Below are 15,239 nucleotides of genomic sequence, written 5' to 3' on the forward strand. Positions count from 1 at the left end.
AAAGCTTTTAAAGTCTGATAAAACACCATAGGTTGCACTACTATTACTAAGAGAATAATTAAGGGAGCGATAAAAGTATTCGAATGCCTCTCTAGTAGTATTCCGCACGACCCAGTAAAACCCAGAGCGAGTTACAAACTATACAAACATGCTTAATTTGTATTTAGCTAGGTTATGACCGCCACTGTTCAGTTTCAATTAAATATGCAAGGCTGCCTTAGAATACCTGAATTAACTAACTTGCCTAATCTATGCCTGATTTTAGACCGCTTTCGCCACCGCTCCATAGAGTGTACTGTAAATTGAAGTTATTCCCACCCTATAAATCATCGTTTTCGTCGAATCTTACGCGTTGAACCTCCCTCTGGCCGCATAAACTATTAGATTGAAGCTATTCACACTATACAAATTTTCAAATCCTCTCTTCCTTAGGCTCTGAAGCCATTCCGACCGTACAAATTCCCTAAGATACGTCCACGTGTCGGTCTTAAAAACTCTCTTACGCGGTAAACATGGTATCACGATCGGTTGAACGAGCCTCTGCATAAACCTTTGATACAGAGAGGTCTACATACTATCACGAAGCAGGCAGGCAGTGCGCGGTAAGTAGCAAGTAGGATAGATAGAACAGCTGCAATAGCAATGAGGTCAGACTCGGCAACAGTGACAGACTCGACGGAGGGGGCGCGAATCGCTCAGTGCTTTATATAGGCTCTGTGATTGTATTTCAGGTACCTTAAGTTTCTGCTGTGTTTAAAGAAGGCATCAAGGCAGCAATGCATATTTTAATTGAAACTGAACAGTGGCCGCTTCACCCCTTCGCAGGATACGCTATAACTAATATAGAATCTGAACCTAGAGCAGTTCAAGAAATTTACATAGTTTATTTCAGAACCAATTGGATTAGAGAGAACTTCTCTCTTGTTTCCACAGTCAATAGTTTCTGGGGAGGTTTTTTCTGGGAGTAGACGCCAGAACATGCAGCCATGGGAGCTGTCTTAACTCTCTGTGGGAGGGTCCGCGAATATCGCAGACACTTTCTCACCTAGATCCCAGACCTTCTTAGCTGTGGTGAAAGCAAGAGGGGGGAGCTCAGAACTTTATTAGTGGGCCTGACAGAGCTCGTAGCCAGGATCATAAGGAGCATGGAATCCGGCAAGGTGATCCAGACTTCCGAGTTGGTTAAGATCGTGGAATTTATTACGTCTTCTCAGAAGGTGATCCAAATTCACCTTACTGCTCTTGATGAGGAAGTACTCGGTTGTTTTACTATAGTGAGAGAATCACTGTCCTCATCTCTGCACTAGAAACTTGGCCTACCACACCTGTAGATGGGTTGAGGTACACAATGTAGTAATGATGGCTAGGAATTATTTTCTCATGCTCTATGATTAGAACTCATTCCCACATTTAATGTTATTTTGTTTATCATATGGTCGCATCTGAATGTTTTTCGCCTTACCTTTCGCAAAATATATTTCCGAACATTGACGAAATTCGTCCATGTAAAAGCCATATATATATATACGAGAGCCAGAGCCAATACACATTGATATTTGACTATCATTAGCAATATCATTAAGTAAAAAAACAAATAGCCGCGCAAGAAGCGCTGGAGCTAAAGAATAAAAAACAAATTAACCGCAAAAAGAAATCTCTCCCTCGGGGAATCGAACCCCGGTCTCCCGCGCTTATCGGTTTTAATGACAAGCGGAAATCATCACCACTAGACCAAGGAAGATGTGATAGCTGAGTTACTGCTCGGCCACTTGGCTGGTTGATGTTGGAATTTGCCATGTTGGCAAGATGAACTCATTCTTTGACGATTAGGCGTAGCATTACGAACATGCACATTAAATTCTACATGTCTATATATCACCTTTACTGTGCACATTGGAGCGCTTCGTAGTATATGAATATCATTTGGAAAATTTAATATCTGTTTCATACTGGAATCGATTGCATAACGGCAGAGAACGCAAAATCGTCCAGACAATGAGACATCAAATCCAACGCAATACGCAACATAAGAGATCACGACAACGATAAAATATCAAAGACACGGCAGGCACAAGCGGCGATTGGCACGATTAAAGAATCGGGCGGCGACACAGAACGAGAGCAGGGACTCGAGCTGAGAACGAAGTTTGGTCACAGATGATTCCCTGATGCCTACCCAGCGGCTGACGCCCGAGCGCAGTCACACCCATACAGGGCAGACCACACTCGGTTCCGGGACCTTGAAGCAAAACAGCTTTCAGATCATGGCGGATCAGGTATTGATGCTCGCGGAAAGGTCGGGGTGGGTGTCATCATAAAGATGAATGTGAATTAGGAGGTAAACCAGACAGAGTAGATCCGATAGGGATCACACATGTTGGACGTAATCAAAACTGTAGAGCAGAGCCATGTATTCAGCTCTCTTTGTCCTGGCTGCGGAGCTTATCGAGGCTGTCACGAACAGTCTCGCGAATACTGAAGCCACCGAATAGCCAGTCATTTGAGTGACGACCGTAGTGGCTGACGGTTCCACTGTAGCGTTTGTAGTCGTCGCTATTCTTGCGGCTGAGAGTAGATGCACGCTTAGTGTAGTCCATCTTAGGGAACTGGGGTGAACCCATGCTGGACATCTGGGTGGGGCTGGTTGAGATGTAGCCTTGATCCGGGAAGTATGAAGTTCTGAGATTCTGCGGGATATCACGAGGCTGCGACATTGTGTCTTGGTGGCTCTTTGAGATATCTATTGGTGCAGAAGGCTTGGATCGGAAGGTCTTTGAAAAAAAAAAAAAACAGTTTGGAGTGGTTCTACTCTTGAGAAAACTTGCTAGAGCCTGAGGTAGCTGATGTAGTTGAGATTTGGAGATCGATCTCTTAAAATAGATGGCCCGAGTGTGAGGATAAATATGAAGTAGAGGATGAAAAACAGAAATGAAGAAGCCTGCGGGAGGGATTTATTTATGTTCAAGACACTCAAGTAATTCCCCAGTTGAGATCGTCGGTGCCCTGTAGGGCAACCAACCAAACTGCAGCACAAAGTACAAAATTGTAGCTATGATGTAGTCAAACACGGACAAAGAAAAGCCTCTAGTAGAGAGATACCAATCAGCTTTAGAGAAGATGACAGGGAAATAGACTAGTCTCCATCTCAACCAATAGAAGAAATGAACAAGTTGAATCCACAGGGTTTAGTGTGTCGGTGAGATTGACAGGTTTGGAGGGTCAAAGTGCCCTGTTGCCCGTCCATCAGCCAATCAGAAATTGTTTCTGCCTTAAGAGCCTCCTCTTCCCGCTCTTTGGACCCCGCAGATTCACCGACCTTTGTGTTTTCTTGACACGTCAACAATTCTTCCAAGGTTTTCATAAACCTATTCCTATCCTCTGTACTCCTATACCCCGTACTCTCTTCGGAATATATGCAAAGAAAAACATAGATATATTTCTTCCTTTCGGGATTGTGACTTATTACGCCCAAGTGGGTCATTTTGGTGGGTTCTCCAGGTTAGAATAAACAAGAATTCGGAATGGACGAAGCCCTGTTAGACATCCCTGTGCTCCATTTTCTTCTTTCGACCAATGAAATATGCTAACTTTCCTTCTAGCACCCTTCTAGAATCCCGTGCTAACCGAGGGACACGGGATACCTGAGTGAGTCACCTGGCCCCCACAAGTCTGTCAGCTCAGCGAGTGCATAAAAGCGATGAAGACAAGTAATTGGCTCCAACCATTTAAATCCCCCCAGTGGGGAGGTTATAATGATGTCAAAGTTTAGAAAACGCTAACTATCCTTGAGAGAGATTTGGTCATAACCTATACGACAGTCTCCGAACTCATTATAACCATGTCTTCTCGTTTATTCCTTCCTTTTTATTCTCGAGGTGCAGTGGTTTGTTCAAATATTTGATATTCGGCCATTTGAGTAGTATCAATAAACATTGTATCTTTATTCAACAAAAGGGAAATAGCCGAACTCCACCACTCCTTCAGGTAGAGCAGTTTGGCGAGAACACCTTGCCTTGAAAAAATAGCCACATTGTGGGAAGAAAACAGGCTTTATCCGGAGGTCTCAGGTTTTTTTTTTCCCCCTTGAATTACTGTCTTAATAAAATAAACAGTTGGATATTATTATTCTCTCAAACAGAAGGCAAATGTATAGAAAAGCCATTTTTTGGAAGCATACGACACTAAAGAACCGTTGGAATACCTAGGTACCAGCCATCTGTTAAATAAACACAGGTCGATTCAGTATGGCAGTAGCCCATTGAGCCACAGGTACAGCCTGGGTCTAGAGCCCTAGGAAAGCACATTCGCCTTCCACTTTTTCCTAGGCCACTGACCATCTTCTAGGCTCCGCATGACGATTAATCCTAGGAGAGATGCCTGTTGACCTTTATGTATTTCAGGATTTGAAGATACCAGAAAGTAGATATTTTTGTGTCAACCGAAAAAGGCAAAACCAGCCTCATCGGAAAGTCCAATGAGAAACGTTGCTATATCCCTGTGTGAGACCCCTTTCAAATTTGCAAATATTTGTGACAAGATATATTGTGATCCACGGATTGCATAAGAAGTCGTGAGACATAAAGTCGTGGTGTGACATTCGACTAGAGGATGAAGTACTAGGTCTGTTCTTGCTCCTCGGGACACAATGCAGGGCATGTTTCATTGTGAGACAAGATGGGGTCTACAAAGGATGGATAAGTCTTGAGAATGGTGAGTTATATGCTGGAAATTATGACCATCTGTCTTTTTGGGTGCCTAAAAGGTGCTCAAAAGAACTGAGGTGAAGCAAGGATTTTTTGCTAGTTTCCTAAATCAAGATTTCTTTTCTACGTAAGAGTTAACTTGAGCCGCCTAATATCGAAGAGATTCCAAGTTTCCTAAATAAGATCTGAATGAGGTATAGATGATTATAAGGTTCAATGTCTCGCAAAAGTCAAAAATATAAAAAAAATAAACTTCGTACTTGCCGTCTCCTTATCGGCAATTCCATTCTAACCTTCAAAAGTCGGAAGTAGCGAATTGGATAGAACCCTTCAACCTGTTAAACATGTTGAACCTTAAAATTCCGTACAAAAACCCACTTCGTGAAATGACCATACGAAATACTCCATACTAAATCCTATACCTTCATTTATACGAAACCACTCAATACTCAAGTTTCCGCCATGCACCCCACTTAAACACCAGTTCGGCGATTGTATCATGTTCCGGCACGGCACGAGCTGCAGGCGAAATATTGGCCAAAATGATCATTCGTCGCTCATATGCAGAATGTCGTATGTTTCTACGTGGGTCTTGCCTCAATAGGTTAGGAATGTTGGAACTCGATCCGCCTAGTGGATATGCATATACTATAAACCGGAACTATAAATCCGGATGTCTAGTCAGATTAGGCAGGCTTTTCCTTTTCCTTTTGTTCTTTTGCTGATGCGAATAACCTTGGAAGTCTCTATGCTTAATCTAGTATCTATATTGCATATGAGACTTGCTGACACGTGTATAATATATATATCTGCCCCTCTCATTAATATATTCTATGCAAAGCCTGTGGATACACGAAGCCAAAAGTTTGCGCTACCGGCCCCATTCTGTTTATCACAGCGGCTATTTATCGTCCCTTTTCTAGAAAGAAAATGGAGATACTATTACAAACCTTATTTATAGCGGTGGATGCTTATCTCATGCAAGTCATTATGAAACAGGAATCATGACTGGAGTGAGTTCACCCGGAACTAGAACATTCTACAACATACTGGGTGATCACCATGCCCATTACACTTGGCAAGGTTTGATTATGGGGCCATTTGGTCCTTTTGCCCGGAGCCGAGAACCAGTAAGAAGACGATAGGAATATCAATATCCCCGGGCTGCCCCGGGAGGACATTTTGCGCGAGGTCGGGATTCAAGACCGGTGTTTGAAGAAATAGGCGGTCACCCCAGAAGCCTACATACGCTAGGAGGGCGAAAGGAGAAAGTCCCAAATTTTTTCCACATGGACCGAGGGAAAGCGGTCGTGATTCGTTCTTAACTATTTGATATGCAACGACGTTGAGATCTGTGGAGATTAACATTTGGTCTGGCGTTGGTTAGTGTATGCGCTAATATATAAAGGGAAACTCTTTGAGACCAGGAATAGTCAGCGGCACATGATGTGATTAAGGGTACGAATCAGAAATTATCAGAGATAAAGTGATACAAATTGCGTGAGACCAGTTGATGGTCCTGCATTTGAGAAGGACATATTACTCTCCCCGAAGTGGCAATCCTCCGCGTGTTCAAGAATAAAAAAGAACATTGAGGTACAGGTTAAACGGTTAAACATGAGTAACGCCGGAGATTCCCCGAATCAGGTAAAAAGGAAGAATGCTTTACATCATTCAGTCACATACGCTGCCATGCGGCGATATCCGCAGCGGAGATGTCCAAATTTTCAGCCGTAAGCCGCTGTAGTCGTGCCACCTGGGTGGGAGCTAGAGTTTTGAGTATCAGCAAAGATCTGAAAGAAGCAAGCAGGGGGCTGCAAATATTGGCCCCAATAGGAGGAGTGTCATGGCCGAATAGGGGCAGATCAACAGACAGCGGGAAGGAAGAGAAGGAAAGGTAAAAAGGGATCCGAAACAAAGCGCAAAGGAAATTGACCCACTTGGCCGTTGGGCAGCCGCACCGGCGTGGACATGGATCACTGTCGAATCAACATACTCCTTCGTTACCACGCCGTTATACGAAGCTGCGCTAAGCATCACTCGCAGCCGAAACCTGCCAGGCTGCGAGACAGTGAGCGGACTGAGTTTCGCATATCCACTCATTGAGTTGTCGGCTCGGCTCCGAACGCTCGCCGTGAGATTACCACTCAGGCCAACGGCTGCTCCTGTGCCAGATTCGTCGCGCAGAGAGGCGCTCACGACAAGATGCTGCACATCTTGCGCCGGTGTCCCGATTGGGTTCACGGCGATGATTACTGGGATTGTGAAAGGGGAACCGGGTTTGGCGGCCGTTGGCGGAGTAGTCTCAAAGGACAGTGTGAATTCACGACCGGCCATTTTTGTTGCTGTGGAATGGTATGATGTTTTGGGATAGACGAGTTGCGTTGGGTCACTTCTTGATATCAAAGGGATTCAGGCTTCTGCTTCAATCCAATTGAGAAGTAATGGGAGTGAAGAGATCTTGGACCTGTAACCGTGAAGTATAATTAAACAAGAGTTGGATGGAAGAGAGACGAGAAGAATAGGGAGAGATTGATGCGATGGGATCAGGGTATAGGGCAACCCAATTTAGAGCTCTGAGAATAATGGATACGAGAATCAGGTCAAGCATACATGGTCGTACCCAGGGCTTCATATACCTTATGACACTCGCCCAGAACAATACAAGACATAATTTGGACCCATAACCTCAATTGTGGTACTCACGATGGGGCCGCTCAAATGTCGCCACCATCCAAAAGTACATAAGTACACGATTAGCCTGAGCGATGGTCTGTGAGACCAGGTAGCCGGGACGGCCATGGGTCGTCATCCCCGCAGAAACAAATTTGTGAGCTCAATAAAAGGTCTGCGGCATAATGCAGGATCCTTGCAGCAACACGTTCCGGCAGCAGAATCCAACAGTGGGGCGAGCGTGTACGGAGGTACATACTTTGTTCCTATTTGGGATGATCGACGGGTACGTTCTAATAAAATACCAAGCGTGGAGAAGCTACGGGATCTGTGGGTTCGAGATGCACTGCACGAGATCTGAAGCTAGTGTCAGGATCGGCCCCGGGATTCCCTCACGGCAGGGGTTCCACTATAATCTCCAGAACAAAGCTATTTCGCACACCCTGATGTACCCGAGAAAACCTGACAAATCTGACATGGAAACGGCTTGGCATGCACGACTGACGTTCATGCGATGGGAATTTTGAATTCAGACACAGGGCCTCAAGGGGATCGTGTGGTGACTTGGGGGCCTATCCTTTCAATAGTTCCGTGCACGGATCAAGCAGCGGGGTCCTGCCCAACGTCGTTTCGTCCCTCTCGCAGCATCGGCCTCTTGTCATTCGGCTACTGGCGCTTGGGTAAGTCGCAAATATCACCGCTGAGCCGGGATGTGGCGCACCACTAGTATGAAAGTATGCTGGTCCGGTCGTGTTGGATGTGGCGCACCACTAGTATGCAAGTATCTCATCTTGGTCATGGTATCATGGTATGGAGCACCACATAAAAATGAGTTAGCTTTGTTATGGAGGGGCCTACTCCTACTCCACCTAGTTTGATATGATCCCCGACTCGGGCCAAAGGAATTTCTGGCTTTGTCTAATCCCTTTACCCAGCAAATGCAAGCCGCACCCCAACGGTAGACTGTGGCGTCTGCGGAGCCGAGTGAACATCATAGCCACTCGGAAACCCCGATATATCCCATTTCGAACTCTGCCTATTTTGCGAGATGAGAATTCTTATTCTTTTTTTTTTTTTTTTTCAAAATCTATCAGAACAGTGATGCCTAATGTGGATAGAGAATGTTGGATTGGTGGGTAAATGTTGTAGCCGCGGGCTTTTAACCGGATATATCAGCCCCACTAGCCCCGGTCGAGACTTGCCTCTTGATAGATATTCCATGTGGATGACAGGGAAATTGGTTCGCAATATGAGGTGAACTCCACCAGAAGCTTGAAACATTTGTCTGATCCTATCACTTCATTTAAGAACTGGGCGATCGTCCCGACGATCTCATCAATAATTCAAATTAGTTGACGCCTCGTCGGTGCGGTGGAAATAAATACTCTGCGGAGTACCGGAAAAAGATATATCCTTTGATTTTACTGGCCCAAAGCCCTTAATTGGGCAGAAGATTTTAACGCAGGCGCATGCAGAATGAAGTCTGATCCCAAGTGCTGGGAAATGATGCAGCTGCGAGACAGGACTTGGTGCTGAACCTAACCAGACGAGAACGATGATCATCGAAATAGGATAAAAGGAAACCCATCAAAACTGGAAATGATAACCCTTGCATATGCAGAGCCTGAAGCCCGACAAAAAGCAAAAGCAAAATACAGACACAACCTTGTTTCAAAAAGTAATAATCGCACCGCCACGATGCCAGCCGCAAGTGGCTCGAGCGTGGCTGATTTGTGGCTAGAACTGCAAGGAGTGGAGTCGGTGTGGCTGTGGATCGATACATTTCCTAATTTGGCAAGTGGACATAGATCGAGAGTTCCCCGACTCGATCGTCGATCATTCCCAAGGGTCATGAGTTCATCTGAGATCCATTTGCTGATCTCCGAGATTTGATCCTGGATTTTGGGATTTGTTAGTGTCTCTACTTTCGTATTTTGCCACGCTAATGGTGCCTGGTACGTCTAAAATTCTGTTGGATTCAGATGAGTCGTCAAAAAATGTGAATGCCTGGAGCTGCAAACTTCGCACTACGAACTATACATGAATGTGGGAGATATCCACCATTGCTATCTAGCTTGTGATTATCAGTGGAACCCAAAAAATAGAGGATAAGTCACGGAGATAAACAGCATGGAGTCCTGAGTTATGGAACATTGTGAGCCGAATAGAACCCTTCTCCACGACTGATCGAGGGGGATCTTCAGCAGAGATCAACCACTACATTGTATCCGTTGCCAACTCTGAATTGCTTGTCCGCACAATCCGGTCCATCCGAATGCCTACGCTAGCCCTAAACAGAGGTCGAGCATAATTAGGTAAACGTAGCCGTATATTGACATCCAACAAAAATATATATGGTGATCTGATTAGATTCTCCCAAAGATGACTGTATTGGTTGTTACGATGAGGAATGGTTCATGTTAATGCTTATTCACTGTCTCGATGATACCTGTGCATACACGGGTCCTGACTCTGATGATGTTTCTATATTCAATAGTAAATATTAATCCTTTTGCTCGTCCTTGATGGGCGATGACTTGGAGGTACCGCAAATAGCTCGATATAGATAGACGTTTAGGTCCATTGTAGAACATTTCGCAACCATGTAGTATTTGTCATTATGTTTTCATCGCAGTAATAAACACCCTGAAGAGACATTGCTGTAATAAATTTGGAAAGAAATGTCGAAGTAAAAATGGTAGGCAAGTTCTGTGCCTGACTTGCAACTTCCTCATCTCTCCACCCTCTCTCTCATTTGCACATTGCGAGCAGACAGTCTTGACGACGCCTACTCTATATCTTTACCGATTTCTGGACAGTATACCAAGCTTTCACTAAATGGCACCACTGAGCACTCGGCAGAGCCACTCTCTAGTTCCTGGCATCCCACGTCCCCCAAACCGACCTCCAAACATTGCAGTCAAAGTTCATAAGTCAATCGAACCCTCGGTATTTGTTGACCTATTGGTTGGAACTGTTGGAATATTTATAATTGCAGTCTTGTTTTGGAAAACTGGGCGGTTCATCAGACGATTCAATCGAAACAAGGTACTGAGAGCAGGCAAAAATACCAACACCCGATATGCACGCACATGGTATGGCTGGGTCGCGTGGCCAACACACGAGAGAAATAAAAGACTAATTCATGACTTCTTCGCTCGAATTTGGAAGTTAATGGGGTGGAAATCTACCCGAGACGACTACAGTTGGATTTGGTGGGATCCAGGCGATGTGGAAAAGCAAAAGCGACAAGAACGGAGAGGATTTCGTTGGATACCAAATTGCCTTAAAAGCTATGATGATTTTCCGACCGCCAATGAAATTTGGAATCCTTGTTCCCCACCGAAGTGTCACGGAGCTTTGGAGGACGCAGTCTCAATGCCCCAACCTATTCTAGCGACGGGCTCTGTACGGCGGCAGCACGCGCATGAGGAGATATCGGAAGCAGGCCTGCCACGGCAATCCAAGCTGATAAACAACCCGCCAGTTATTACTCGTTCAATCATGGAGGAACTCCTCAGAGACCCACTACAGCCAAATGATGGCAGTTCTGACCACCAACCCTGGTTTAATTCTCGCAAGAATGCAGCAAAGCCATTTACTCGCCCATCAATGCCACTCCACCAAGTCCAGTCATTACCATCTCGACAGAATCAATACTACCAAATGCGAGGATCAATACCATGGTCACATGGTGAGGGGTCTCGAGCTATGTCATGTCAAATCGAAACTGTCGTGCAACATGAGGGTCTTCAATGTGAAATAGCGGAGCCGAGTGGCTCAACGTATACAAAAGAACACAGACCATTTCATCGACATGATAATCATCGCAGATACCGTGGGTGGTCAGCACGAATGCAGATGGGACAAAAAGAGGCAGCATTTGACAACTTAGGGGATTCATCTGGCCCTCCAGGGACACCCCGGACTGAGTTGTTGGTCAGCTATGTCTCGGATCCGAGTTCGTCTCTTCGTGGCCGCCTCAAGAGGAAGCGAAATAGCACTGCAGGGCACTTGCGTATCTCGGAAGATAGAACGTCGTTGACTTCCAGAATCCTCTTTGGAAATCAAGTTTTGTCCTCAAGTGAACAGCAGACATATACGAAAACAATCCAATGGAATTCAGCCCCAGCAAGATGCCATCCTGAAGGAAAAGCGACCAACTCGAAAGCGAGACCAGCATTGTCCGATGAATGGCGACTTTTGTGTGACCGAAAACATCCTACCATCTCCCACCGTGAAGGGAAAAGGCCGAGAATAGACGTCACTCGATGCTTCTCAGATAAAATCCAGCTTAAAAGAGGAGGAGCCGTGGATGAGTTGAGTGATTGGGAGGTGAGAATGATGGAGAGGATGGATCGAAAATTGTTATGGCTCTTCAACGAATTCACTCCAGGGCAAAAACCATATCACTTTGCCTTACTAGCCAACCACTGGCTGAATAGAGAAACATGGATTGTTTACGATCCCGTATCCAGAGTTTCCACCGATGCACGTCGAGCGTGGGGAGACCCACGATTCAACGTTCCTTATCCACGGCCGGTTTTCAGCCCCAGGCCAAAATACCCTGCGTCCAAACAGAAGCGCGCGCAGACTCCTCGTATCGACTCCTGGCGGGCCGCAGTGAATAATCAGCGGAAGGTATCTGGCATACGAGACGCCATTCGCACCATTACACTGTACGATGAATCGGTCGAGGATCCGCCAGATGGCCATATCGATACAGGTTGCTGGGCTTTGCCGAAACCGCCCCAGGGCTTTGAGATGTCCACTGCGCAGAAACATGCCTGGTATGAAGGAGGGGCAGGTTGGCAAGAGACACTTGACGACTGGCAGCATGTCCGCCGAGGCTATCGTGTCCACAAAGCCCTACACGAAGGCCGAGTCAATCGGGGCAGGATCAAGGAAGTGGCAGCTCAAGTCAACAAGCGTTGTCGTACTGCATCCGGAAAATTGATCCCAAGCTATGATCCCGGCAAAAGAAGAGCTTGAAACTTCTTTGTCTCATGATTTTTCTCAAACCGGTCGCCTTGTACACAGTCCCTTGTGTTCATTCTGTCTTGCCTTACTCGTGGACCTGTAGCCCAATATTTTTTTCGCACTCCGCATTCATTTGAAACACATTCAAACTCCTGGTGCTATACGCCCACTACCACCATGTCTGTCGCTGCATCTATATCATTAGTATACCCCGGGAATCCCGGGATTGAACAAAAAGAAATATCCTTGCCAAAATGCATTTGAATTGAAAGCCTGATCTAAGCGCTGGGGTAATCATGGAACATTGTAAGCCACCATCCTCTTCAGAGTGGCCGCGCTGCAAATTCCAAAAAGCCAAAACTCCGGTTGTCCATATGTTGTTTTTCGCTCTGACAAGTCCCCCGCCAGAGTCGAGTTCGGATGTATAGTACATGTGCGGGGGAGAAAAATCCGTTTAGAAACCGGGAGGGTTGACACGTTGGCTGACACGAGTCCACTTGGGGAGCTCTGAAGGCGAAGAAAGCGGTTAGTTCAGCCGATCCACGCAGTCATAAAATGCCAATTGGCATAAACATGTAGATGTGGGAATAAAACATACTGTGAATGCTCTTCCGGTAGCTCTTCTCCTTCTTATCGAAGAGAGTGTATTTGTCCTTGGGCAGCATTTCCTCCTCGCGCGGCATCTCCGCAAACCACCGGGTCACAGCCTTGGAGGTTTGGCCATTGCGCTCGAGTGCAGCACTGACGGTGTCGACGACCCGATCCACGTTGCGCAGGCGCTTGCGCTGTCGTGCCTTCTGAGGGGAGGAGAGACGCCACGGGGTCTTCCTATTATTCGGCCAGAAATGTTAGCTTGGGTTCGATTAATTATGACTCTAGTCGTAGGATCAAGACGCACCAGAGAAGACCGCCGAATAGTGCTTGGGTTGATTTGAACATTGTTGGTTGGTGGTGCTGTCAGGGTGTAGCCGGGAGAAAATCGTGCTCGGAGTCGGGAGTGTAGTTGGTCCGTGCACTTGATGTATAAAAAAGTTACTGATTGAATGGATCATTTACTGAGTGATATAGTTGATATAGGGATATTGCTAACTTAACCTTAGACAATAAGCTTAATTGTTCATACTGGCTCATTACTATGCAGTTTATATTATTGAAAAGTGGTAAGGCTGGCCTCTGTTGATTCACTGTGAATGGTTACCCCAACCAAAATCATGTGATTTCCGTAATCTGTCGATTTCCAGGGACGCAATAATTTTCTACAACTACACTTGAGTCAATTACGTCTGCTCTTCGGAGAACATACTCCTTTCCAAGCTATCATTAGCTTGTGTAAAGCGTTTTCTTGTTCATGGATTGCGCATAGCAGCTTTATACCATCCATCATGGACTCGAGCGCAACTGCAGAGGCCCCGTCCCTCCCTTGGAGGGCTTTATCCAACACAACAATGTGGGGAGTGGCGGGTCTATGTCGCGGTTTCCTTTCGGTTTTCTGTCACGCAGAATGCCACGGGAAAGAGGCATTCACGGAGCTGTTAGACTCTCGACGTGACGTTTCGCAACGGACACGAGGATTGATTACAGGTATGCCGGGACACAACAACGTTCATTCGACTGATACAGTTGCTAATTGATTTATTTGAAAATAGTCTCTAATCACATTAGCGTGTACGTGCCTCTAACAGCCTCGGATCGAAACAATCCATACTCCAAATGTGAAGATGGCTGACATTGCGCCGGGATACCAGAATGGATGACCCATTACTATGGGGGATTTTGCCTCCGCGATTTTGGAATAAGCGGTGGTCTTTTGGAAGCTACGATATTTGTTACCAAACGAGGTACATATTTACAAGTTTACTGGAATCCTTCTATGGATTGTTGTGCTGATTGTAATCGCAGACCACTGTCGCTCTTCTTTACCATGGGACAGGTGCTGCCCACTCACCGTTCCGCGCATTCTACATTTGGTGGCCTAGCTCAACCCGCTATGACCGAGGCTATTCGCTTGTTATCGAAGGGTCCTTTCCCCCTTGACCACCACCGCGCCGTACCTGAACGTCAACGCTGGAGCTGGCATAATGTCTGTGTGGATCCCTTTTCTGACCTCCAAGTTGCCTACACAACCGATGGCAAGGACTCGCACCTGGCGCCTACCGCATATTCCTGTAACTCGAATTCGTGGGTCCATATCTTCCCCGAAGGCAAGATTCACCAGTCACCGCGAAAGACCATGCGCTATTTCAAGTGGGGAATCGCGCGACTCATCTTAGAGCCCAAAGAGTGTCCTGATGTGGTTCCGATGTGGATTGAAGGCTTCGACGATGTCATGCACGAGAGTCGGGAATTCCCGCGATTCCTTCCTCGGCCTGGCAAAAATGTTAGCGTTACCTTCGGCTCCAAGGTAGAATCGGAAGTTGTATTTGGGGAAATGAGATCTCGATGGCAGAAATTGAAAGCTAGGGTCGAGAAGAGCCACCCCGATTCCCGAGATATGCCTCTGGGGGTGCTAAGTGATGAGCTGTTGAACGACAAGGAAGCTATCGAGCTGCGCAAAGAGGTCACCTTGAAGATTAGGAACCTTGTATTGGACGTTCGCCGATCGCGTGGATTGCCTGATGAAGACCCGAAGGAGGGCTTGGTCGAGACCTGGCTGGAGGAGGGTCCCAAGCGTGAGGGCCATATGAAGGACGATTCGTGGGTTCGGGATATCTGAGCCCGTATGCACATATTGTACAACATGTTATAGATTTGATTATGAGCAACAGTGAGATATGGGCACTGGTACACTTTCTACTAGTTTTTCTTCTTGTTGTCTATCCCTTTCAGCCCTAAATGCCAACCTTTTGTGCTACAAAAGGTAAAGATCTGGCAGTACCAGGGCGG

At 46.2% G+C, this 15,239-nt stretch overlaps 4 protein-coding genes across 4 annotated transcripts; 1 reads left to right on the forward strand and 3 right to left on the reverse strand.

Annotated features, from left to right (window-relative positions):
- Nucleotides 1-2,414: 2,414 nt before the first annotated feature.
- Nucleotides 2,415-2,714, reverse strand: PGRI_022960 (uncharacterized protein; the record flags this gene model as incomplete). The annotated part of the gene is made up of 1 exon (XM_040790009.1): nucleotides 2,415-2,714. The coding sequence occupies one exon, from the start codon at nucleotides 2,712-2,714 to the stop codon at nucleotides 2,415-2,417; it is 300 nt and encodes a 99-aa protein (XP_040646962.1).
- A 3,078-nt stretch (nucleotides 2,715-5,792) lies between these two features.
- Nucleotides 5,793-7,040, reverse strand: PGRI_022970 (uncharacterized protein; the record flags this gene model as incomplete). The annotated part of the gene is made up of 3 exons (XM_040790010.1): nucleotides 5,793-6,076; nucleotides 6,390-6,470; nucleotides 6,644-7,040. The coding sequence occupies 3 exons, from the start codon at nucleotides 7,038-7,040 to the stop codon at nucleotides 5,793-5,795; spliced, it is 762 nt and encodes a 253-aa protein (XP_040646963.1).
- Nucleotides 7,041-12,810: 5,770 nt separating this feature from the next.
- On the reverse strand, nucleotides 12,811-13,295 carry PGRI_022980 (mitochondrial 54S ribosomal protein mL60; the record flags this gene model as incomplete). The annotated part of the gene is made up of 3 exons (XM_040790011.1): nucleotides 12,811-12,863; nucleotides 12,955-13,184; nucleotides 13,255-13,295. The coding sequence occupies 3 exons, from the start codon at nucleotides 13,293-13,295 to the stop codon at nucleotides 12,811-12,813; spliced, it is 324 nt and encodes a 107-aa protein (XP_040646964.1).
- Nucleotides 13,296-13,738: 443 nt separating this feature from the next.
- Nucleotides 13,739-15,069, forward strand: PGRI_022990 (tafazzin; the record flags this gene model as incomplete). The annotated part of the gene is made up of 3 exons (XM_040790012.1): nucleotides 13,739-13,937; nucleotides 14,003-14,021; nucleotides 14,256-15,069. 3 exons carry the CDS (start codon nucleotides 13,739-13,741, stop codon nucleotides 15,067-15,069), a joined length of 1,032 nt encoding a protein of 343 aa, XP_040646965.1.
- Nucleotides 15,070-15,239: the final 170 nt, after the last annotated feature.

This window comes from Penicillium griseofulvum, assembly GCF_001561935.1.
Source record: "Penicillium griseofulvum strain PG3 chromosome Unknown contig_80, whole genome shotgun sequence".
Taxonomy (NCBI): Eukaryota; Fungi; Ascomycota; class Eurotiomycetes; order Eurotiales; family Aspergillaceae; genus Penicillium; species Penicillium griseofulvum.